We start from the raw sequence: 19517 nt of genomic DNA on the forward strand, positions 1-19517 counted from the left end.
ATTCTCCATCTCAGTTTTAAACTTTTATTTTCCTCCTTCTATTAATGTTTCTCAAAGAGTCAATAAAACCTCTCTTCCAGAGCTCCACTGAGAGGTGGAGCAACACTGAAAGAGAGCTGTAACGTATAATTTCCTGAACTGAAAGTGAAAGTTAGTCTGAGCAACAGCAGAGCTGCAGTCGAGACAACTCTCTCCGTTTCTCTCTAAAGAAACATTCAACTGAATCCAGCAGCTTTTTTTCTACAACAGCAGAATCTCTGCCAAACACTGGTGAGTACACTGAGACAATGCACTCACTAAACATGTGTTCAAAGTTAAAACCAGAATCCAGAACAAAGAAACAAAGTAACAGCAGATAAAGTAGGCCTGCTAGATGCTAAATAGCCTAGCTACAAATCCCTTTGCATTGTTGAAAAACAGAGTTGACTGTGGTGTGATTTAATGTGTCACTTTGTTCATTGATTATAAAAAAAGGTACAAAATTGACATTTTTACAACTTGTATGGCCGGTTTTTGTCCTGTAATTGAAAAACAGTATATTTTAAAGTACAGTCCAGAGTTTGACTTTATGTGACATGTCTCTAATTGCCTATAAAGGCCCAACATTTATGTTTTACAATTTGTACAACTGTGAGACACTTTGGTAGGTAGCCTTGAACTTTTAAACTCTTTCCCCTTAGCCTCACTGTCTCTGTGCTCCTGCGCTCTAGACAGAACAGCTGATTATTTAACAACTGGCAGTGGTGGAAAGTAGGTAGGTCTACATACTCAAGTACTCAGTATGTACATTTATACAAATTCTAGGTACTTCTACTTTAAAGGGGCTGTAATCAAAATACTGAAAACTAAGTGGTCTGGGATCGCTTACACATGGTTTTCTTTCCTATCTCGTGACATTTTGTCAGGGCCAGTGAATCACAAGGCACTCACATGCATGCACGGCCGCACCTCTTATCAACACAGAGAAACTCAGATTATCACACACACAGGGAATGGGACTTTATTCTATGCTCAGGAAAATCATATCTTTTCAAAGCAAATAATTGTTTGCTGCTATATTAATTCTTATAAAGAGTTCTGAATATCAAGTCCCCACATCTGTCTCACACCAAATTAACAAATTAGCACTATGCCTAAGAATTTCACACTTTACATTTTCAACAACTTATTTTCACTTTTATTTTGACAGTAAAATATGCGGCTACTACCACAGCCCGTAAGAGAGGATAAAATGCGTGCCTGAGGCTTTTGTCAGAAAGGTATTCGCTGCACACAACTTGCTTTCGGGTAGCTTGTCGCTGGAACTTCGGCACAAACAACATTTTGAAGGAGGAAGATATACTATGGTGTTGAGTGACCGATGTAGGGTTGCATGAAATAGCTACAGAGTATCCGTTGCTACGGACGCAGTGTTCCAACCGTAGACACAGAATTATCTTAAGCGGAAGCTAGGGCTGGGCGATAAATAGATTTTATCGATTAACTCGAATGTGTAGTCAACGTGGATTTGTTTAAATGATAAATCGATTTTCTCCTTAACGTCAGCCGACGCTCCCCTCTGGGCTCGCTCCGAACGGGGCTCATCCCTCCCCCCCACGCGTTTGCCATAGAGACACAAACAACATGGAAGCGACAGGGACTAACATTAATTATTTTCTTAACCAGTCGTTTCATTACTTACTTACCGAAATGACCGGCAGCTCGCGGTGCTGTGTCCCCGGCTGACAGTCACCTAGTGTCTGATAACTGAACAACCAGCTACCGCTGACCTGAAGGAGCACCATGCGGGGCACCAGAGGCCGTGTTGAGGAACTCTTTTGCGGCTCAACACGTCTCCTAAATGCTGCTGATACGACCGAGCTGTGACGGAGGTCCGTAGCGGCTTAAACAACTAGCAATCGCCGCTCTGTAGCACGGAGCTCCGCTTCGACGTTTGTTTATCGCTACGAAGGAGCTTGCTACAGGTATGCTACATTCAACAGACCATCATGGGATGTTAACGTACGTTACTCAGCAACAGGTGAAAACAGGGGCAAGGTTGCGCAATAACGTTAAAATGATTTGAACTTTTAGCGAGGAACGAGAAGTGAATTACCTGTATGTGTGAAAACAGCTTTATCTCACGCATCAGTTTTGTTGTTGTTGAATATATAGCCCCCCCCCAAAAAAAAAACAATTTATATTTCCACAAAATTGGCATGAATAATTATAATGGTATATTTTGAACAATTTCTTTAGTAGGGGGAGAAAAAAATAGATTTAAATTTTAAATCGGATTTTTTTTGAAAAAATCTGGGATTTTATTTTTAGGCCATATCGCCCAGCCCTAACGGAAGCAATACAATCGTTTTTAAATCAATAAAATCCTATTTAAGTCAATATTTTGTGTGAAATTATTGATTTATCTGGTAAGTAGCCGTCTAATAAGTGGGATAATGTGGAGTGAGGCGCTCATTATAGCGAATACAACCCCTTCAGGCTGATTTGTCCTGCCACCTCACTCTACATTATCCCTTACATAATACAATGAACCATTCAGCATAATAAGTACTTTTACATTTGGTACTCTTACGACCTGGCTGTTAGGCCAGAACAAACAGAAGACCCACCAGGATTAAGTTTTACGAAAATATAATTTTATATCCCAAATCAGACCAAATTAATGATTATAGAAACGAGGGGTGGGAAAAATCATCGATTCTTAGATGCATCGCGATTCTCTCTAGAACGATTCGATTATCGATTCTGATAAGTTAATAACCGATTTAAAAAATATATAAAAAATGGACGAAAGGAAAACATTTTTTTTTTGTATATATACACATATGATCTAATAAGACATAAATAAAATAATTAGGCAAAACACACATATAGGCTGTTCATCTACTTTATCAAATTACATCTGACCAGAAATTGAGCAGGCCAAATTGGATCTGGAGGGATGGCGTTTAGCTTTAGCAACTGAAGGTGAGGGGTCCAGTGGAGCTCAGAGTGGGCAGTTGTCTGGAGCTGTGCGTTCCTTTGATATTAATAACTTACGACTACTGCCACCGTTTAATGAGAAAGATCCCAATACGTTTTTCTTGATGTTTGAGCGTGTCGCTAAGGCTAGGGGTTGGCCTGATGAAGATTGTGCCTTGATGCTTCAATGTGTGCTTACGGGACGGGCGCAGGAAGCTTATTCTTCGTTGAGTACAGAGGATAGCTCAGGCTATGCGACTATCAAGTCTGCCGTGTTAAAAGCGTATGAGTTAGTGCCAGAGGCATATCGCCAACGTTTCAGGTCCGGGGAGAGACGTAGTGGTCAAACTTATATGGAGTTTGCTCGGGACCTGACTGGTCATTTTAAACGGTGGTTGGCTGCGCTGGAGGTCACAACTTTTAAGGGTCTGTGTGATCTTGTGGTTTTGGAGCAGTTTAAGGATATGCTTCCTGGTTACATTGCAACATATGTTAGCGAGAAGCAGTGTGTCACGCCGGCAGGTGCGGCTACATCAGCCGATGAGTACTTGTTGATTCATAAAGGAGGTTTTAGAGAGCGGGCTACAACGCGTGAGCGTTCTTGGAGAGTTGGTGCGTCAATCTCGGAGGCGGTATCGCGAGGTGATTCTGTCCACACTAATTGTAACTACTGTCATGAAAAGGGTCACTGGAAGGCTGATTGTCCGCTCCTGTATTTTAAAAACAAACCTGGAGTATTGAAGGTTAAGCCTGTGGCAGCCGCTGCAGGAGTTGTTGTGGACTGTCTATCGGAGTTGCTTACTACAGGAGCTTTTGTAAAAACTTCTCTACAGTGGTCTTTCCTCTGACGGAGTTGTTGAAGGCTAATGTAAAGTTTTTGTGGTCTGATGAGTGTCAGCAAGCCTTTGAAAACATTAAGTCTTTGTTGTGTTCGTCTCCCGTGTTACTAGCACCGCGGTTTGATAAACCCTTCATGATCCAAGTGGATGCCAGTCAGTTTGGGGCGGATGCTGTTTTGCTGCAGGAGGATGGTCAAGGACTGGCGAGACCAGTTAGCTTCTTTTCGAAGAAATTCAACCGTTATCAGCTGAATTATTCGGTGATAGAGAAGGAAGCGCTGGCACTCGTTTGGTCTTTGCAGCATTTTGAGGTGTACGTTGGTGGGAGGCCCCTTGTGGTCTACACGGATCACAATCCGCTGACATTTTTGCAGTCGTTTAAATGTCCCAATCAGAGACTCATGAGGTGGTCGTTGTTTTTGCAAGCCTATGCGCTGGAGATTAGACATATTAAAGGAGTGGATAACGTAATAGCTGATGCGTTGTCACGTGCCCCTCTGCTCTAGGTTGATATTGCAGTCTTTTGTTGTTGGTCTTCTGTTTTTTTTGTGTGCCTGTTCTCTTCCTTTGCTTCCCAGGTATCTGGTTTTGCTGGAGATGGGTCGGGGGTGAGCTATCGTCCCGGCGCAAGTTGGAGGTCAACGGTTCCTTTCTGCTTGGTACAAGTCTGTGTATTATAGTATGGTGATTCTGGTATCACTTGTTTTTTCTGTATAATGTTCGGTTGTGACGGCTGGTGGTGGTGGTTGGTTTTGCCGTTGGCTCTTTGGGCCATCGGCTTTATGGGGGGCGGTGTGACGGCCCTGTGTAATCTGGCAGGGCCTCTCTGTGGGAGTGATGACTCTCTGGTCTTACCCATCTTTGTTTCCATCTTTGTTTGAGTTGATTGCAGATCTGGTGCCACTGGGAACTGATAACGCTCCACCTGGTCAGACTAGACTTCTCTCTCTTCACTACCATCCAGACCTCAACCATGGCCTGATCACCCCGCCTGCCATATCTTGTTTTGGGTTTATTTAAGTTAGTTAACAACATAACGAAACCAACAGACAAAAGAGCTGTATTTGGCAGGCAGGCAGGGAGAGACCCACGTTGTTACAGGTTACACTGACAAACACCTGCAGAGTCAGCAGAGACACAGGTTAAACACATAAACACAGCAGGGGTTTGCTACAATACTTTAAGTATATTTTGATGCTATACTTATGTACTTTTAGTTAAGTTTGAATTCAGGAGTATTTGTACAGAGTGGTACAGTATTACTTCCACCACTAAAAAACAGAATGAACTCAAAACCTGAGTTCTGCTCAGAGAGGAAGTTACACTGAGGGCAAGTGTTAAACGAAAGTCTGAATAAATCACAGTGAATTGTAATAAATGTTTGAAGTTCAATATTAAAAATGTTTAGCCTCCTTTAAATACAAATATTTCTCTTAAATTACAATATAAGCAGCAGCATAGCAGTATTATATAATTTAGTGTAGTATACTGGTTCATATCGTATACAAGTATTAATTTCACAGGTGATATAGATTTTTCATATACCGTAATACATGGCATGGCCGTGACAGCGCTACAGCAAAGTTAAACTGCAAATAAATTGAGAACTGGACCCATGTTAACTCACTTTATAACACAACAATTAATAAATACACCACAACTAACTAACTCACTTTAACAGGACAAAATACCATAGCACACAACAATTTGTGACATAAACAATTTGTAACACTAATAATTGTGCATTTAAAAATGTAGACTGCCAAATGGCATGCTGGTTAACATAATAGCTGCTGGCTGGCCAGGTGGCATAACTGTCTGTTAAACTGGGAGCTACAGCAACAATATGAACACAATAACTGGATATTATAATAAAAAACTGGATTTAAGATGTTTTGCTATGTCTGCAAAATACTTCCGCCAAACTACTAATGTTATTTAAACAACACCGAAGCAAGCTGACAGTGGAGCTACGTTCAGTCGTCCACTTATCTAACAAACAACCTAACATTACCTGTGGCCAAGGTACCGACCAGACGGCCGACCAGACGGCCGACCAGACGGCCGACCCTCGGCAGAAAACGCAGTTGGACTGATCAGTCTCCCCGAGTTGGTCAAAAAAGTGCCTCAGAACACCGCGAAGAGACGAGACGTAATACGTCCCCATAACAGCAGGCGGCGCTAATCTGTATTGTCGCCCAAAAATGAAAATCGGCAGCTGATTGGACGAACATTTCACGTGGGTCTGGTTTCTCCGGAAATTCAAGGACAGACTGTCGTGGCGGCTCGTTCAGAATACGATCTCATATTGTATCAACCCTAGTATTCATATACATATTCAGATCGACAAAGGTCAGTTTAAGAGATTTTCGTCAGATTTTGAGAGACTCTAGTCACCTCATTCCGCTCCCTGTTCTACCAATCAGATGGCTCGTTTGAGTCTGACTGCCCGGCAGTGCCCGCCCCGCCGATTATACACGTCAAATCGGCCAAAATGAAGGCTGACGGCCCCTCGGACAGACGACGGCACGGAACACACGAAACAGACTTGAGTCACTGACCTTGCCAGACTGTCCGACGGCCGATTATCGGCATAAGCCTGGTTCAGACGGCAGGATAATTAGGCCGATTTTAGCCCCGATTCACCCCTCCCGACAATCCTAAGGATGCTCCGATTATCGTAAAATAATCTGATCAGATATTCCTGCCGTGTGTGGTGTGTTAAGACTGCTCTCGTCTGCTCAGAAGGACATTGGGACCGCTCCGATCTCAAATCGGGGATATCCAACATGTTGGATTTTTTTGGCCCGATTTCTCCTTGTGAGTGGTGTCCCCCGGGGACAAATGAGCACGCAGCCTGTGTAAAATAAATAAAGTCGATGGGCATCACTACATCCACAACTGCAGTCCACCAGAGTACATGGAAACGAATATTTTAACGTTTATTTCAACGGTAATTCATCTGTGTAATACGTAACGACATTTCTATGAGAAAAACACAAATCACCTCCATATTATGATGTAGCAGTATAGTCCATGCTCGCGTTGTGTTCTTTGACCATCGCCTTTTCTTTTGATAACGTTTTTTTTCGGTTAAAAACAAACTACAAACTATTGCCACTGCATCTTCTTCGTCCGCAATGATTGTTTACTCTGAAGTCACATTTGATCTCGAGGGATTTTGCGAGATTTCCCGTCTGACCTGGGAATGCTCGGGAGTCAAATCGGTTCATGTGTGATGTGTTGATTTTGCCATGTACGACCAAAATTTTAAAATTGAGGGCACCAATTTATTTATTTATTTTTTGCAAAATTGGCCCTCAGCTCCAATATAACAGAATTTAGGATGACTCTCCTAATATTCCACTAATGATAGTTTTATATTATGAAACAAGTAATCAAGTGATAGGTAATTAGTTTTGTTTTTCACACTTGTCCTCAGATTGTCGATATGTCTGCTGCCAGCTGCCTGCTGACTGAAGATCAGTTTCTGTGCTCCATCTGTCTGGATGTGTTCACCGATCCAGTGACCACTCCATGTGGACACAACTTCTGTAAAACCTGCATCACTAAACACTGGGATAGTAATGTCCGGTGTCAGTGTCCCAACTGTAAAAGGCTTTTCTACACCAGACCTGAGCTGCAGGTGAATACCTTCATCTCTGAGATGGCTGCTCAGTTCAGACAGTCAGCTCAGCAGAAAGCCAGCAGCAGCAGCAGCAGCAGCAGCTCAGAGCAACAAGTGTCCAAACCAGGAGAAGTTCCCTGTGACGTCTGCACTGGAACCAAACTGAAGGCCCTGAAGTCCTGCCTGGTGTGTCTGGCCTCCTACTGTGAGACTCACCTGGAGCCTCATCTGACAATGTCAGGTCTGAAAAGACATCAGCTGATCGACCCTGTGGAGAACCTGGAAGGCAGGATGTGTACGAAGCACGATAAACTGCTGGAGCTGTTCTGTAAGACCGACCAGATGTGTGTCTGCATGCTCTGCACCTACTCAGACCACAAGACACATGATGTTGTTCCTCTGAAAGAAGGATATGAAGGAAAGAAGGCCGAGCTGGTGAAGACAGAGGCTGAAATTCAGCAGATGATCCAGAAGAGACAAATGAAGATTAAGGAGATCAGACACTCGGTGGAGCTCAGTGAGGAAGATGCAGACAGAGAGATAGCAGAAGGTGTTCAGGTCTTCACCGCTCTGAAGGAGTCTGTTGAGAGAAGCCAGGCCGAGCTCGTCGACATGATCAAAGAGAAGCAAAGAAAGACAGAGAAACAGGCTGAAGGCTTCATCAAACAGCTGGAACAGGAAATCTCTGAGCTGAAGAAGAGAAGCGCTGAGGTGGAGCAGCTCTCACAGTCTGAAGACCACCTCCACGTCCTCCAGAGCTTTACGTCCCTTAACGCCGCTCCATCCACCAAGAACTGGACAAACATCAGTGTCCGTCCACCTAAATACGAGGGGACTATGGTGAGAGCTGTGTATCAGCTCGAGGAGACGCTCAGTAAACTGATGAAGAAGCTTTTTGAGGCCGAGCTGAAGAGGGTCCAGCGTTATGCAGTGGATGTGACACTTGATCCTGATATAGTACATCCCAAACCCACCCAGAAAAATGATAGAGAACAGGTAAATCAGGGGAACGAGTGTAGATGTGTCTTATCAAAGCAGGCTTTCACTTCAGGAAGGTTTTATTTCCAGGTTCATCTTAAGAAGTGGTCAGATTGGACTTTAGGAGTAGCCAGGAAGTTGACCAACATGAAGGAAAAAACCATACTGAGCCCGTCAAATGGTTACTGGACTGTATGTCATAAGTGGAAAATGTTGGGTACCAGTGGGTACTATGCTCCTGGTGGCCCTTCAGTCTGTCTCTCTCTGAAGACAAAACCTCAGAAAGTGGGGGTGTTTGTGGATTATGAGGAGGGTCTGGTCTCATTTTATGACATTGATACTGCAGCTCTTATCTACTCCTTTACTGGCTGCTCTTTCACTGAGAAACTCTACCCATTCTTCAGTCCCTGCCCGAATGATGGTGTTAAAATACACAGCCCTAATGAGAGTTGTGTATTACAATGAAATGGGAAGCAATTGTTCTGGCTAAATCCAGAATTTTAAGCCCTAACTACCATTGTTGTATCACCTCTGCATGAGACATAATGCCAGTCAGGGAAGGACTGTTGATTAAATATCCGAGCCAGGTCCGACAGCCTAGCTCTAGCAGGGATGATTTTTCATAATGATTAGCCACAATTCACTTTTGACAATGGACAGTTTAAGAAAGATATATTTGCTTCAGAGTAGATTAATTTGATTAAATTATTATTTGGAATGATTGTTTAAATTATGTAAGGGGTAATGCCTGATGATATGTCCATTATCAGGAATCCTGCTCATACCATGGCCTCTTGCCAAAGAAAAGAATGTGTTTTGCAATTAAAATCTAAACTAATACTAGAACAATCATTACCATCCCATGAGGTTATTGAGAGATCCAGCTAAGTGGAAGTGGTTTTAGATTTGTTTATTTTTATCTATTTTGTAAACACAATATATTCATGTCACTGTCAAAAAATATGTAAATTGGAATTGCTTTTGAGAGTCACACCCACCTGAGGCTGTTGGTTATATAACTACTTGCATCATTTGTAAAGTGGAATTATTCAATTCAATTGTATGTCTAGTATCAAATCATAACAAGAGTGACCTCAAGACACTTTACAGAGAGTAGGTCTAGACCACACACCATCATTTACAAAGACCCCAAAATTCCAGTAATTCCCCCAAGAGCAAACATTTGACATTTGACTTGATGACATGAGATGAGGGTCATGGGTCACCACAATCATAAACACCTGAGGAAGGCCAAATTTTGGGCTGAAACACTGTGTGTGCCTGATTCTGCACCATCATATCTTTTCAGAGCATTAAACTGGCGTTCGGACTTCACCTTATTTGAATACTCAATTTTCTTTGTCCTGCACGAGCCACCACATGGATGTGCACAACATTGTGTTTTTTTTTTAACCCCTTAAATGCCTCATTGGCCAGAGATACAAAAAATAACAAAATATATTAATCAAACAATGAAGAAAAGACCCATACATATTTGACATAAGAACTATGTGTCAATTTCTGGAAGCCAACCAGATCATCTGACAGAAGCTGTTGCAGAGGCCTTTACCATTAATTCTGTTTCCAACAAACTTTGCTTCTAACTTTATCAAGACCTTTTGAACTTTCTGCCTTAAGCATGCTTAAAAATATAGTATACCTTGCTAAAGGACAGCTTGTTAAGGATTTTTTACGCATTGTAAATATATAAAAAAGTCTCAATATATACTATATATACAATATATATATACATTTTCAGGTTTCATTGTTTGTGTTTTTGAGTATATCCAATAATTAGGAGATGTATTGCTTGTATTTAGGTATATCCAATCATACATAGTGTTTATCGCTCCAACTGTGTAAAAAGGAGACACATAAGTGTGAAAGTCCTCTTCTCTCGCTGTTTTTGATTTGTGCCGGTTACCTGTTTTTGATAAGATAGTTCGAGAAAGATAGGGAGGATGTTTGTTGATTTCCATCTAGTTGATCATTTTTAGAAGCCTTTTTCTTGTGTGATTGCATGATTGTCAATCTTTAAATAAAACCAGATTGTACACTCTACAATCCAACCTAAATTCCTGGTTCTGTTCATTTGCTACAGCATGCCTAAAGGTAAGGGACTCCTCGGGAAAGGCTGAAAATGTTTTAGGATAAATGTGGATTTCAAATAAATGCTGAATCATTATATCAATCAATCAACATGACAGCAATTTCTACAGCAAAGAACAAAATATTTATGAACTGGAAAAAGAAACAAGAGAAATTAAACCTACTGTTACTGATTATACCTTTTTCTGTTTTAAGTATTTAAGTATTTTGCCCCTAGTTATTAACCCAATTTGTGACCGTTTCCTATCCAGTTAACCTGAAATGCTATGTATGTAATATTTACAATTTGGGGGATTTAAAAGTCGTTTTTTAGAGTTTTTTCAGGACAGCAGACATAATATTGACATTTGGATTTTAGTATTTTATTAAATCATGCAAAAGAATATGCTTAGTTCCATGATGGAAATCTATATCTAATCTAAATGACAGAAATAAACTGGAGTTAAGTTTAAATGATCAACTAAACAACAATAAACATACAGTATAATGTTGACTAATGATTACAAAGTTTAAAAGGTCCAATGTGTGGGAATTTCTCCCATCTAGCGTTGAGATCATGTATCGCAATCAACTCTCTCGCGCCACGCAGTTCAAAGTACGTATTACAGCTACGGTAGCCTTCACGCTTAAAAAAAACGGTCTCTTGCTCTTTTCAATATCCTTTTTCTTTCTCTGGGCGAAGAAGAAGACTCCTGTTCCTGAAATTTGGATTTTGAATACGTGTGGTCCTCCATGTTTCCTTCTTCAAACTTGCTGCGGCTGGGACGCTACGATACCCATTAGCAGCATTAGCAGCACCTGTGAGTTTATCATGTGACAGAGAAAATGCAAAAGGCGGAGCAGTATGTCCTGTTTGTCCCTTACTGGCTACCGTATTTCAATGGCGCATGAATATGGAGCATCTACCCCAGTTCATTGTAGTGCAAATGTAAAAATTCAAGCCAATAGGAATACTTGGAATAGATGGTGGAGGTAAATATTCATGAAAATGGACAAGTTTGTGAACAGGCAGAGATTTTGATAATGAACAACTAAAAACGTTACACACTGGGACCTTTAAGCTACACTGGAACTAGATATTGACACTAAACATGTCAAGTTATGCAGCTAATAAAGAGTGATACAAACTGGCTGCAAGACCAGGCTCTTAAAGTGAGTCTGTTAATTAGCTACTTCATCATGACAATGAACTACAAACAATGAACAGTGAATAAACTGCACATCAAACAGGATGTTCTTCAAAAACCGGCATTTACATAGTTTTCATGAACACACACACACACACAACAATAAACTAGCCCACACAAGAACACACCATCTTTGCATTAACCATCCTTCTTCTTCTCCTGTTGCTGCAGTGACTGACTGAAAAAGCAGACACTGGTTCTGTGCAACTCCCTTTTTAGCCCACTATGTGTCACTGCCAGCCTTTGAATGAATGCAGGAGTTAAAGAACTCTTAATCTCTTAGACCTTCACATGTGTACACTATAAGATTTTCAACATTATTCATGATAAATAAAAAAATAAAAAGTCATGATTAAATATCATCCATGTTTTCCAGTGGTGGTTAATTAATAACGACCTTCTTCTCTCTCCGATTAAGGAGCCATTTCTGAAATATGCACTTTTAATTTCAATTAAACCTACATTGTGTAATTTTTTGAGTTGACTCTTAGCAAAAAAAAACTTTGTTCTTTCACAAATATGTGCTCATTCATGTGTAATTACTTCCACCAACTAATCAAAGTATTCTCGTAAGCGTAGAATCTGCCATTTAGAATCATTCAGAATACATAAGAGCGAGTCGCTCGAATTGCAGCAGCCATGTAGCACCTCCATCTTTAAAATACATTAGCCAAAGAGGCTTTTAAAGTCTGTGGCACCGTGACGAATGCCAGGGAGCGATTACTCGCCAGGGAAGCCAAAAAGAGAATTAAAAGGACAATTCCGGCGCAAAACGAACCTAGGGGTTATTACCTGATGTGTACCTACTCTGTCGCATGTTTTCATGCTAATCGAATGAGTTTGGAGCTTTGATGAGGCCACCAAGGACCGCTGGTTAGCTTACAATGCTAGTATTTGGGGCATAGGGACACTCAAATTAAATCGTTATTCAATACCACTAAAAAGGCTCGAAATATCACCACACCATAATGTTAGCATAATGAGGGTCCCTTAATGTGAACCGAAGCATTGACAACATTGTAAGTGTACATCTTAGAAGCCATCTTGGAAACCAGTCATGACTAGTCGAAAAACGAGCGCCGTGCAAATAAGTCTGAGATTCCCAGCCTGTCTACGGAGATTCCACGTTGCACGACGTTCGATTAGTAATGACTGGTTTCCAAGATGGCTCCTGCAAGTAAACATGAACGCGACTGTCTTTATAATCTATATTTTGAATAAACTATCTGTACACTTACAATGTTGTCAATGCTTCGGTTCACATTTAGAGACCCTCATTATGCTAACGTTATGGTATGGTGATATTTCGAGCCTTTTTAGTGGTATTAAATAATGATTTAATTGAGTCCCTATGCCCCAAATACTAGCATTGTAAACTAACCAGCGGTCCGCGGTAGCCTTGTCAAAGCTCCAAACTCATTATCGATTAGCATGAAAACATGTCCCAGAGAGCGACAGAGTAGGTACACATCAGTTAATAACCCCTAGGTTCGTTTTGCGCCAGAATTGTCCTTTAAAACGACAACGCGACAGGCAAAGCAACAAGACCAAAGTTAAAATTGGAGTGGCCAGAACAGCTGCGTGTAACCGATGGAGATACTAAGAGCTAATTTCGGGTTCGGCCACTGTAGGAGTTGAAAAGTGCTTGGAATGGGAGGGGCTAGAAAGTAATGTTCACTTGGTTGTCATATGCAATTTCAAAGCTAGATGGGAGGAATTCTTACACAATGTAGCTTTAAGAATTCCTTGAAAGAGGTAATTTACTTTAGAAACCTTAAAAATCACAGAGAAGCCTACTTGTGACACGGTGACGGTTTTGCATCTCAAGATTTTCTCCTGTAATGTGATCAGTGAGTAATCAGTCACGTAAAGAAACTATGTTAAACAGTTTGGAAAGAGTTAATAAAACCTCCCTCCCAGAGCTCCACCGGGAGGTGGAGCAACAGTGGAAGAGGAGAGCTGCATCGTCAAATATCCTGAAATGAAACTTAAAGTTTGTCTGAGCGACAGCAGAGCTGCAGTCGAGACAACTCTCTCCGTTTCTCTCTTAAGAAACATTCAGCTCAATCCAGCAGCTTTTTCTTTACAAAAGTAGAATCTCTGCCTAACACTGGTGAGTACACGGAGACAAAAGGCACTCACTAAATATGTGCTGAAAGTTAAACCAGAATCCAGAACAAAGAAACAAAGTAACAGCAGATAAAGTAGGCCTGCTAAAAGCTAAATAGTCTAGCTTTGATTCCATTTAGATAATCCAAAGTACAGAGTACAGTGTCTGAATTGATCTTATATTGCTTATAAAGACAGAAAATCTTTCCTCTCAGCCTCATGGTCTCCGTAGTACCTGCTGTCTGTCTTTGCTGATCATATTTACTGTGTTTCAACAGCCAGTATGAACTCAAAACCTGAGCTCTACTCAGACAGGAAGTTCCACTCAGAACGAATGTTTATCTGAGGGCCATCGATAGCCGTGGGGGTTATGGATATATAATTTTTTGCAGTCCTGAGCAGTAGCTTTAATCTTTTCTTCTGCACATTTAATGTGTCTGATTCTTTGCTCACCATATCATCAGCCATCTGTTGCAATAGCATTTGTATTTTGTCAATTTTTGATTTGTTATATCTCCTTTATTCCCATAAATGTGTGTTGGTTAATGGTGGCTGGAAGTGTTAATTAGTTTCAATCTTGAAATATAGTCATTTATTCCAGAGGAAGCCAAACTTAATGGTTTTGAACGAAGATCACCATGTCAACACTTATTTTTTCAAGCTAAGTGATCTCATAGAAATACCACCACTGAACGGCACATCTGAGTAGAGTTGGGTTGATGTCCGGTTTCACAAATCTGATCCAGTGTACAAGGCTAAACCAGTTTGATTTTATGCTAATCGTCATTATGATACCTTTTGGCAAAGTAAAAAGTGGCCGACATAACCTGTGTAGATGCCATCATAGCACTAAATGCAACTTGTATTGCAAGCAGCATTGGGCATTAGCATTCCTGGTTTAACTACTTCTCAACAGCGTCACTGTTTTCCGAATCAAATAGCTTTTCAGATGCTTAGCTTTTTTATTGATCAAGTAATGTTTGTGCCGTAGCATCCATACAAGCTACATTGTACAACGGAGCATTCTGCTGCGGCCTGAAATAAAATTGCTGAGGATCACTGCCCCACAGCCAACAGTCGTGTACATATAATAAAAAAAACAATCTCTGATGTAGTAAATACATTTTTCCATTTTGCTTAGCTTGCTACATTTGTTTGGGGGCTAACTTTAGCTTCAGTGTAGTTAAGCTTAATTTATTGTTGAATAACTGGTAGCTTGGCTCACTAAACTTTCCAAGTAACATTATCTTGCCAACACCGGTATTAAGCAATATACCAACATGATTAACATAATGTTATGTTTTTTTTATAAGCAAACAAATGAGCCACTAGTATGTGAAGATATAACTTCCGAACATGCTATGAGGCGTATTATCGCCACCATGTGGACTGGAGTCGCTACACTCTCATTATCAGTCTCACTCGGGGGCGCCTTAGTCAATTGAAAAATCTAGTTGTAAAATGCTGTATGAAGGTCTGGTGTTTGGCTTAATATCAAACTGGTTTGAACATTTTTAAACTGGGCCAAGGTAACATCTGAGCTCTACTTCACTCTCAGCATAGTCGAGGACCTGACTGCATAATGAGCTGTCTTTGTAAATCAGACCCTGAACACATGCAGAATGAGACCAACAATTCATTCACAACCATAGCTCATATTTGCTTTGCGGAAACATCTTAGTAAATTTGGACCTCAATTAGGTGCAATACAAGAACAGCATTCAAGATGGCTCTCCTTATATTCCAGTAATCATAGTTTGATTTAATGAAACAACACAAAAGATGTGTAATTATAGTTTTTCACACTTTTTGCCCTCAGATTGTCCAAATGTCTGCTGCCAGCTGTCTGCTGACTGAAGATCAGTTTCTGTGCTCCATCTGTCTGGATGTGTTTACTAATCCAGTCACCATACCATGTGGACACAACTTCTGTAAAACCTGCATCACTCAACACTGGAATATTAATGTCAACTATCAGTGTCCCAACTGTAAAAGGCTTTTCAACACCAGACCTGAGCTGCAAGTGAATACCTTCATTTCTGAGATGGCTGCTCAGTTCAGACAGTCAGCTCAGCAGAAAGCCAGCAGCAGCAGCAGCAGCAGCTCAGAGCAACAAGTGTCCAAACCAGGAAAGGTTCCCTGTGATGTCTGCACTGGAACCAAACTGAAGGCCCTGAAGTCCTGCCTGGTGTGTCTGGCCTCCTACTGTGAGACTCACCTGGAGCCTCATCTGACAATGTCAGGTCTGAAAAGACATCAGCTGATCGACCCTGTGGAGAACTTGGAAGGCAGCGTGTGTACGAAGCACGATAAACCGCTGGAGCTGTTCTGTAAGACTGACCAGATGTGCGTCTGCATGCTCTGCACTGTTTCAGACCACAAGACACATGATGTTGTTCCTCTGAAAGAAGAATATGACGGAAAGAAGGCCAAGCTGGGGAAGACAGAGGCTGAAATTCAGCAGATGATCCAGAAGAGACAAAGGAAGATTCAGGAGATCAGACACTCGGTGGAGCTCAGTGAGGAAGATGCAGACAGAGAGATAGCAGGAGGTGTTCAGGTCTTCACCGCTCTGAAGGAGTGTGTTGAGAGAAGCCAGGCCGAGCTCATCAACACGATCAAAGAGAAACGGAGAAAGACCGAGAAACAGGCTGAACGCTTGATCAAAGAACTGGAACAGGAAATCTCTGAGTTGAAGAAGAGAAGCACTGAGGTGGAGCAGCTCTCACAGTCTGAAGACCACCTCCACTTCCACCAGAGCTTTGTGTCCCTGAATGCTGCTCCACCCACCAAAGACTGGACACAAGTCAGGATCCGTCCACCACATGAGGGGACTGTGGTGAGAGCTGTGAATCAGCTGGAGGAGACGCTCAGGAAACAGATGAAGAAGCTGCTCGCTGAGGCCAAGCTGAAGATGGTCCAGCAGTTTGCAGTGGATGTGACCCTCGATCCTGATACAGCACATCCAAACCTAACCCTTTCTGATGATGGAAAACAAGTTAAACATGACGATATAGAGAAGAATCTCCCAAACAATCCAGAGAGATTTGATACTTGTAATTTTGTTTTATCAAAGCAGAGTTTCTCTTCAGGAAGATTTTACTACGAGGTTCAGGTTAAAGGGAAGACTTACTGGAATTTAGGAGTGGCCAGAGAGTCGATCAACAGGAAGGGATACACCCCACCGAATCCTCAAAATGGTTACTGGACAATGTGGTTGAAGAATGAAAATAAGTATGAAGTTCTTGCCTGCAATGCAGTCAGTCTCTCTCTGAAGTCTCGTCCTGAGAAGGTGGGGGTGTTTGTGGATTATGAGGAGGGTCTGGTCTCCTTTTATGACGTTGATGCTGCAGCTCTCCTCTATTCCTTTACTGGCTTATCCTTCACTGAGAAACTCTACCCATACTTTGGTCCTTGTAATAACAATGGTGGTAAAAACTCCGCCCCTCTGATCATCTCTCCTGTCAATCACACTGAGTAGAACCATTTGATTTTCTACAAAAGATTCAGTATGATTTAATGTAATAAATGTATATTTAGTGGTGTTGTATGGTGTACAGTACATTGTTGGTTTTTTTCAGATTCTGATCATAGCATTTTTTTACATTTTTTATATTTTTCTGTTAAAGGTTTCTTTGATTTGTTACATTGCTTCTTCCTACTACTACAACACCAATTTTACCACACTTGATATTATCCAATATAGTCTCTGACTTATTCTAATAACTGCATTACCTGCTTTCAATACTGTTGAATCATCAGAAAACAATATACTCGGAAATAAGAAACTTTTGCACATTTTTAAATTTAATGTATTTATAAGAAGTTTGGCATACTGGCACAAATTACTAAAGGGCAGTTAATAAATGGTGAATTCAATACTCAATTACAATTGTAAAGCCAGCAGCACTCATGTGTATGGAACGCTACATAGTGCCACCCAGGGAAGGACTGTTGATTAAATGTCAGAGCGCGAAGTCCCACAGCCTAGGTTTAACTCTGATGTCAATCTGCAAGATAAGATTCAGTGTGTACAATGGACAGATTAAGAAAGATAAATTTTGCCTCAGAGTACATTAATTTCATTAAAATTAGTATTTGAAATGTTTAAATTATGTAAGGGATAATGTCCAATGATGTGTCTATTATCCGGAATTAATGGATGATGGGGAGGCAATTACTTCCTGATTATGCACACCTTGAAAGGCATTATCCCGCTCATACCAAGAAAAAAAAATTAAGACCATTCATTCATATTTTCATGCATTTTGCCATCAAGATCTAAAGGTTTTAACGAGGTATAACTCAACGGGCGTTTCCCAATCTGTGTTCTTCTATTGACTTGTGTTCTTGTGTCCCTGTGAAACGTCATCTCGTACTAAGTACTGTCCCAATACACAAGTTCGCATTTCGCAAAGAACAGTTAAAATTCCCGGATGTATTCTTGACACGCCCATTTACCGAGGATACATCGGTTGGTAACTTGTATGAACTTCGCAGCACCTGTATCCCAACATTCATTTCGGCATTCAATGATGGTTGGATTTCCAGTACATAGACAGCCCAAAAACGGGACAATTTTAACAATTTTTGCCATCTTACTCATCACTAAATTCACTTCTGAGAACATTTTAGGCGAGAAATGAACGGTTTATATTTCGAATATAGGCAGTCTTGCAAAAATCTTTGCCAAATTGACAATTTGCTCCAAAGTTTTTGGAGCTCCACAAAATGACGCGTGCGCCAGCTTGCGCCTGCCGGGGCCGCTTGCTCGGCGCTCGGACAGTCCCACTCGGAGACCCCGCTGTAGGACCCCGGAGATCTTTTAGACCGGTCCCATAAATAAGAGGCTTTTATTTTGCCGTTTAAGATCGTTTGTGTAAATATCACAACACGTGGTTAACTGTCTTTTCAGAGTTAAACTCAACAAGCACACACACACAAGCACACACACACACACAAGCACACACACACACACACACACACACACACACACACACACACACACACACACACACACACACACACACACACACACACACACACACACACACACACACACACACACACACACACACGAGAGATACACCATAGATAGACTGTATATTATTTGTCTATGAGATACACCCGTTTCTTTTCGGGAGACTTGTATAAATTATGCCATATGCTATAGCCTACATTATATTTTGTTGTTAGTTCATATTTGTGGTGTATTTGTTTTCTGCTTTATTAGAAGTTGAGTTTCAGTCTTTATGATAAATGAACAGTTGTACATAAAGTGGTAACATGCTATGACATGTTATGTAGACTAAAGGGGAGACAGCAACCTTTATAATTTGAATTTCTAATTTCCATCTCCCTGGGCATATACAGTGCACTACAATAATATAGAAATAATAATTCCACATAACACTAATAGGAACACATAGGACACACCAGTGCATATGCCTATTTATTTGTTTAATTTAAACTGACTTAAACTTATATGCTAATAATAGGGATCGCGTTCCACTCTTTTGAATAAGTAAGGGGTGTTTGAGCTAAACCATAAACAATAAAATTAAAGCTCAATTAGTTTTATTTTTCAATATTATTGCAATAGTTGTAGCATTATGAGGTTTTCTTGTCCGGAGATTGTTTTAATACAAAGTGGTTATATTGTTGTGGTTTTTATATCTAGCTGGTATTTTGGAGCCTTGCAGGTAG

The 19517-nt window shown here is 40.9% G+C and overlaps 2 protein-coding genes across 4 annotated transcripts; both read left to right on the forward strand.

Annotated features, from left to right (window-relative positions):
- Positions 1-139: 139 nt before the first annotated feature.
- LOC114560180 (E3 ubiquitin-protein ligase TRIM41) lies at positions 140-10481 on the forward strand. Of its 3 annotated transcripts, XM_028585357.1 has the most exons (3): positions 140-270; positions 681-754; positions 7243-10481. In XM_028585357.1, exon 3 carries the CDS (start codon positions 7252-7254, stop codon positions 8869-8871), a length of 1620 nt encoding a protein of 539 aa, XP_028441158.1. In that variant the 5' UTR covers positions 140-270; positions 681-754; positions 7243-7251; the 3' UTR covers positions 8872-10481. The 3 variants fall into 3 exon arrangements, with proteins under 3 accessions (XP_028441158.1, XP_028441157.1, XP_028441159.1); XM_028585356.1 differs by lacking the exon at positions 681-754; XM_028585358.1 differs by lacking the exons at positions 140-270; positions 681-754 and adding an exon at positions 2831-4820.
- A 3226-nt stretch (positions 10482-13707) lies between these two features.
- On the forward strand, positions 13708-17690 carry LOC114560012 (E3 ubiquitin-protein ligase TRIM21-like). The gene is made up of 2 exons (XM_028585122.1): positions 13708-13815; positions 15631-17690. Exon 2 carries the CDS (start codon positions 15640-15642, stop codon positions 17290-17292), a length of 1653 nt encoding a protein of 550 aa, XP_028440923.1. The 5' UTR covers positions 13708-13815; positions 15631-15639; the 3' UTR covers positions 17293-17690.
- The last annotated feature ends 1827 nt before the right edge of the window (positions 17691-19517 follow it).

The sequence above is a fragment of the Perca flavescens genome, chromosome 8 (genome assembly GCF_004354835.1).
Source record: "Perca flavescens isolate YP-PL-M2 chromosome 8, PFLA_1.0, whole genome shotgun sequence".
NCBI lineage: Eukaryota > Metazoa > Chordata > Actinopteri > Perciformes > Percidae > Perca > Perca flavescens.

What these genes read in the sequence shown, in the direction of transcription:
- LOC114560180 (XM_028585357.1), top strand. Translation starts at nt 7,252, where the DNA reads ATGTCTGCTGCCAGCTGCCTGCTGACTGAAGATCAGTTTCTGTGCTCC.
- LOC114560012 (XM_028585122.1), top strand. Translation starts at nt 15,640, where the DNA reads ATGTCTGCTGCCAGCTGTCTGCTGACTGAAGATCAGTTTCTGTGCTCC.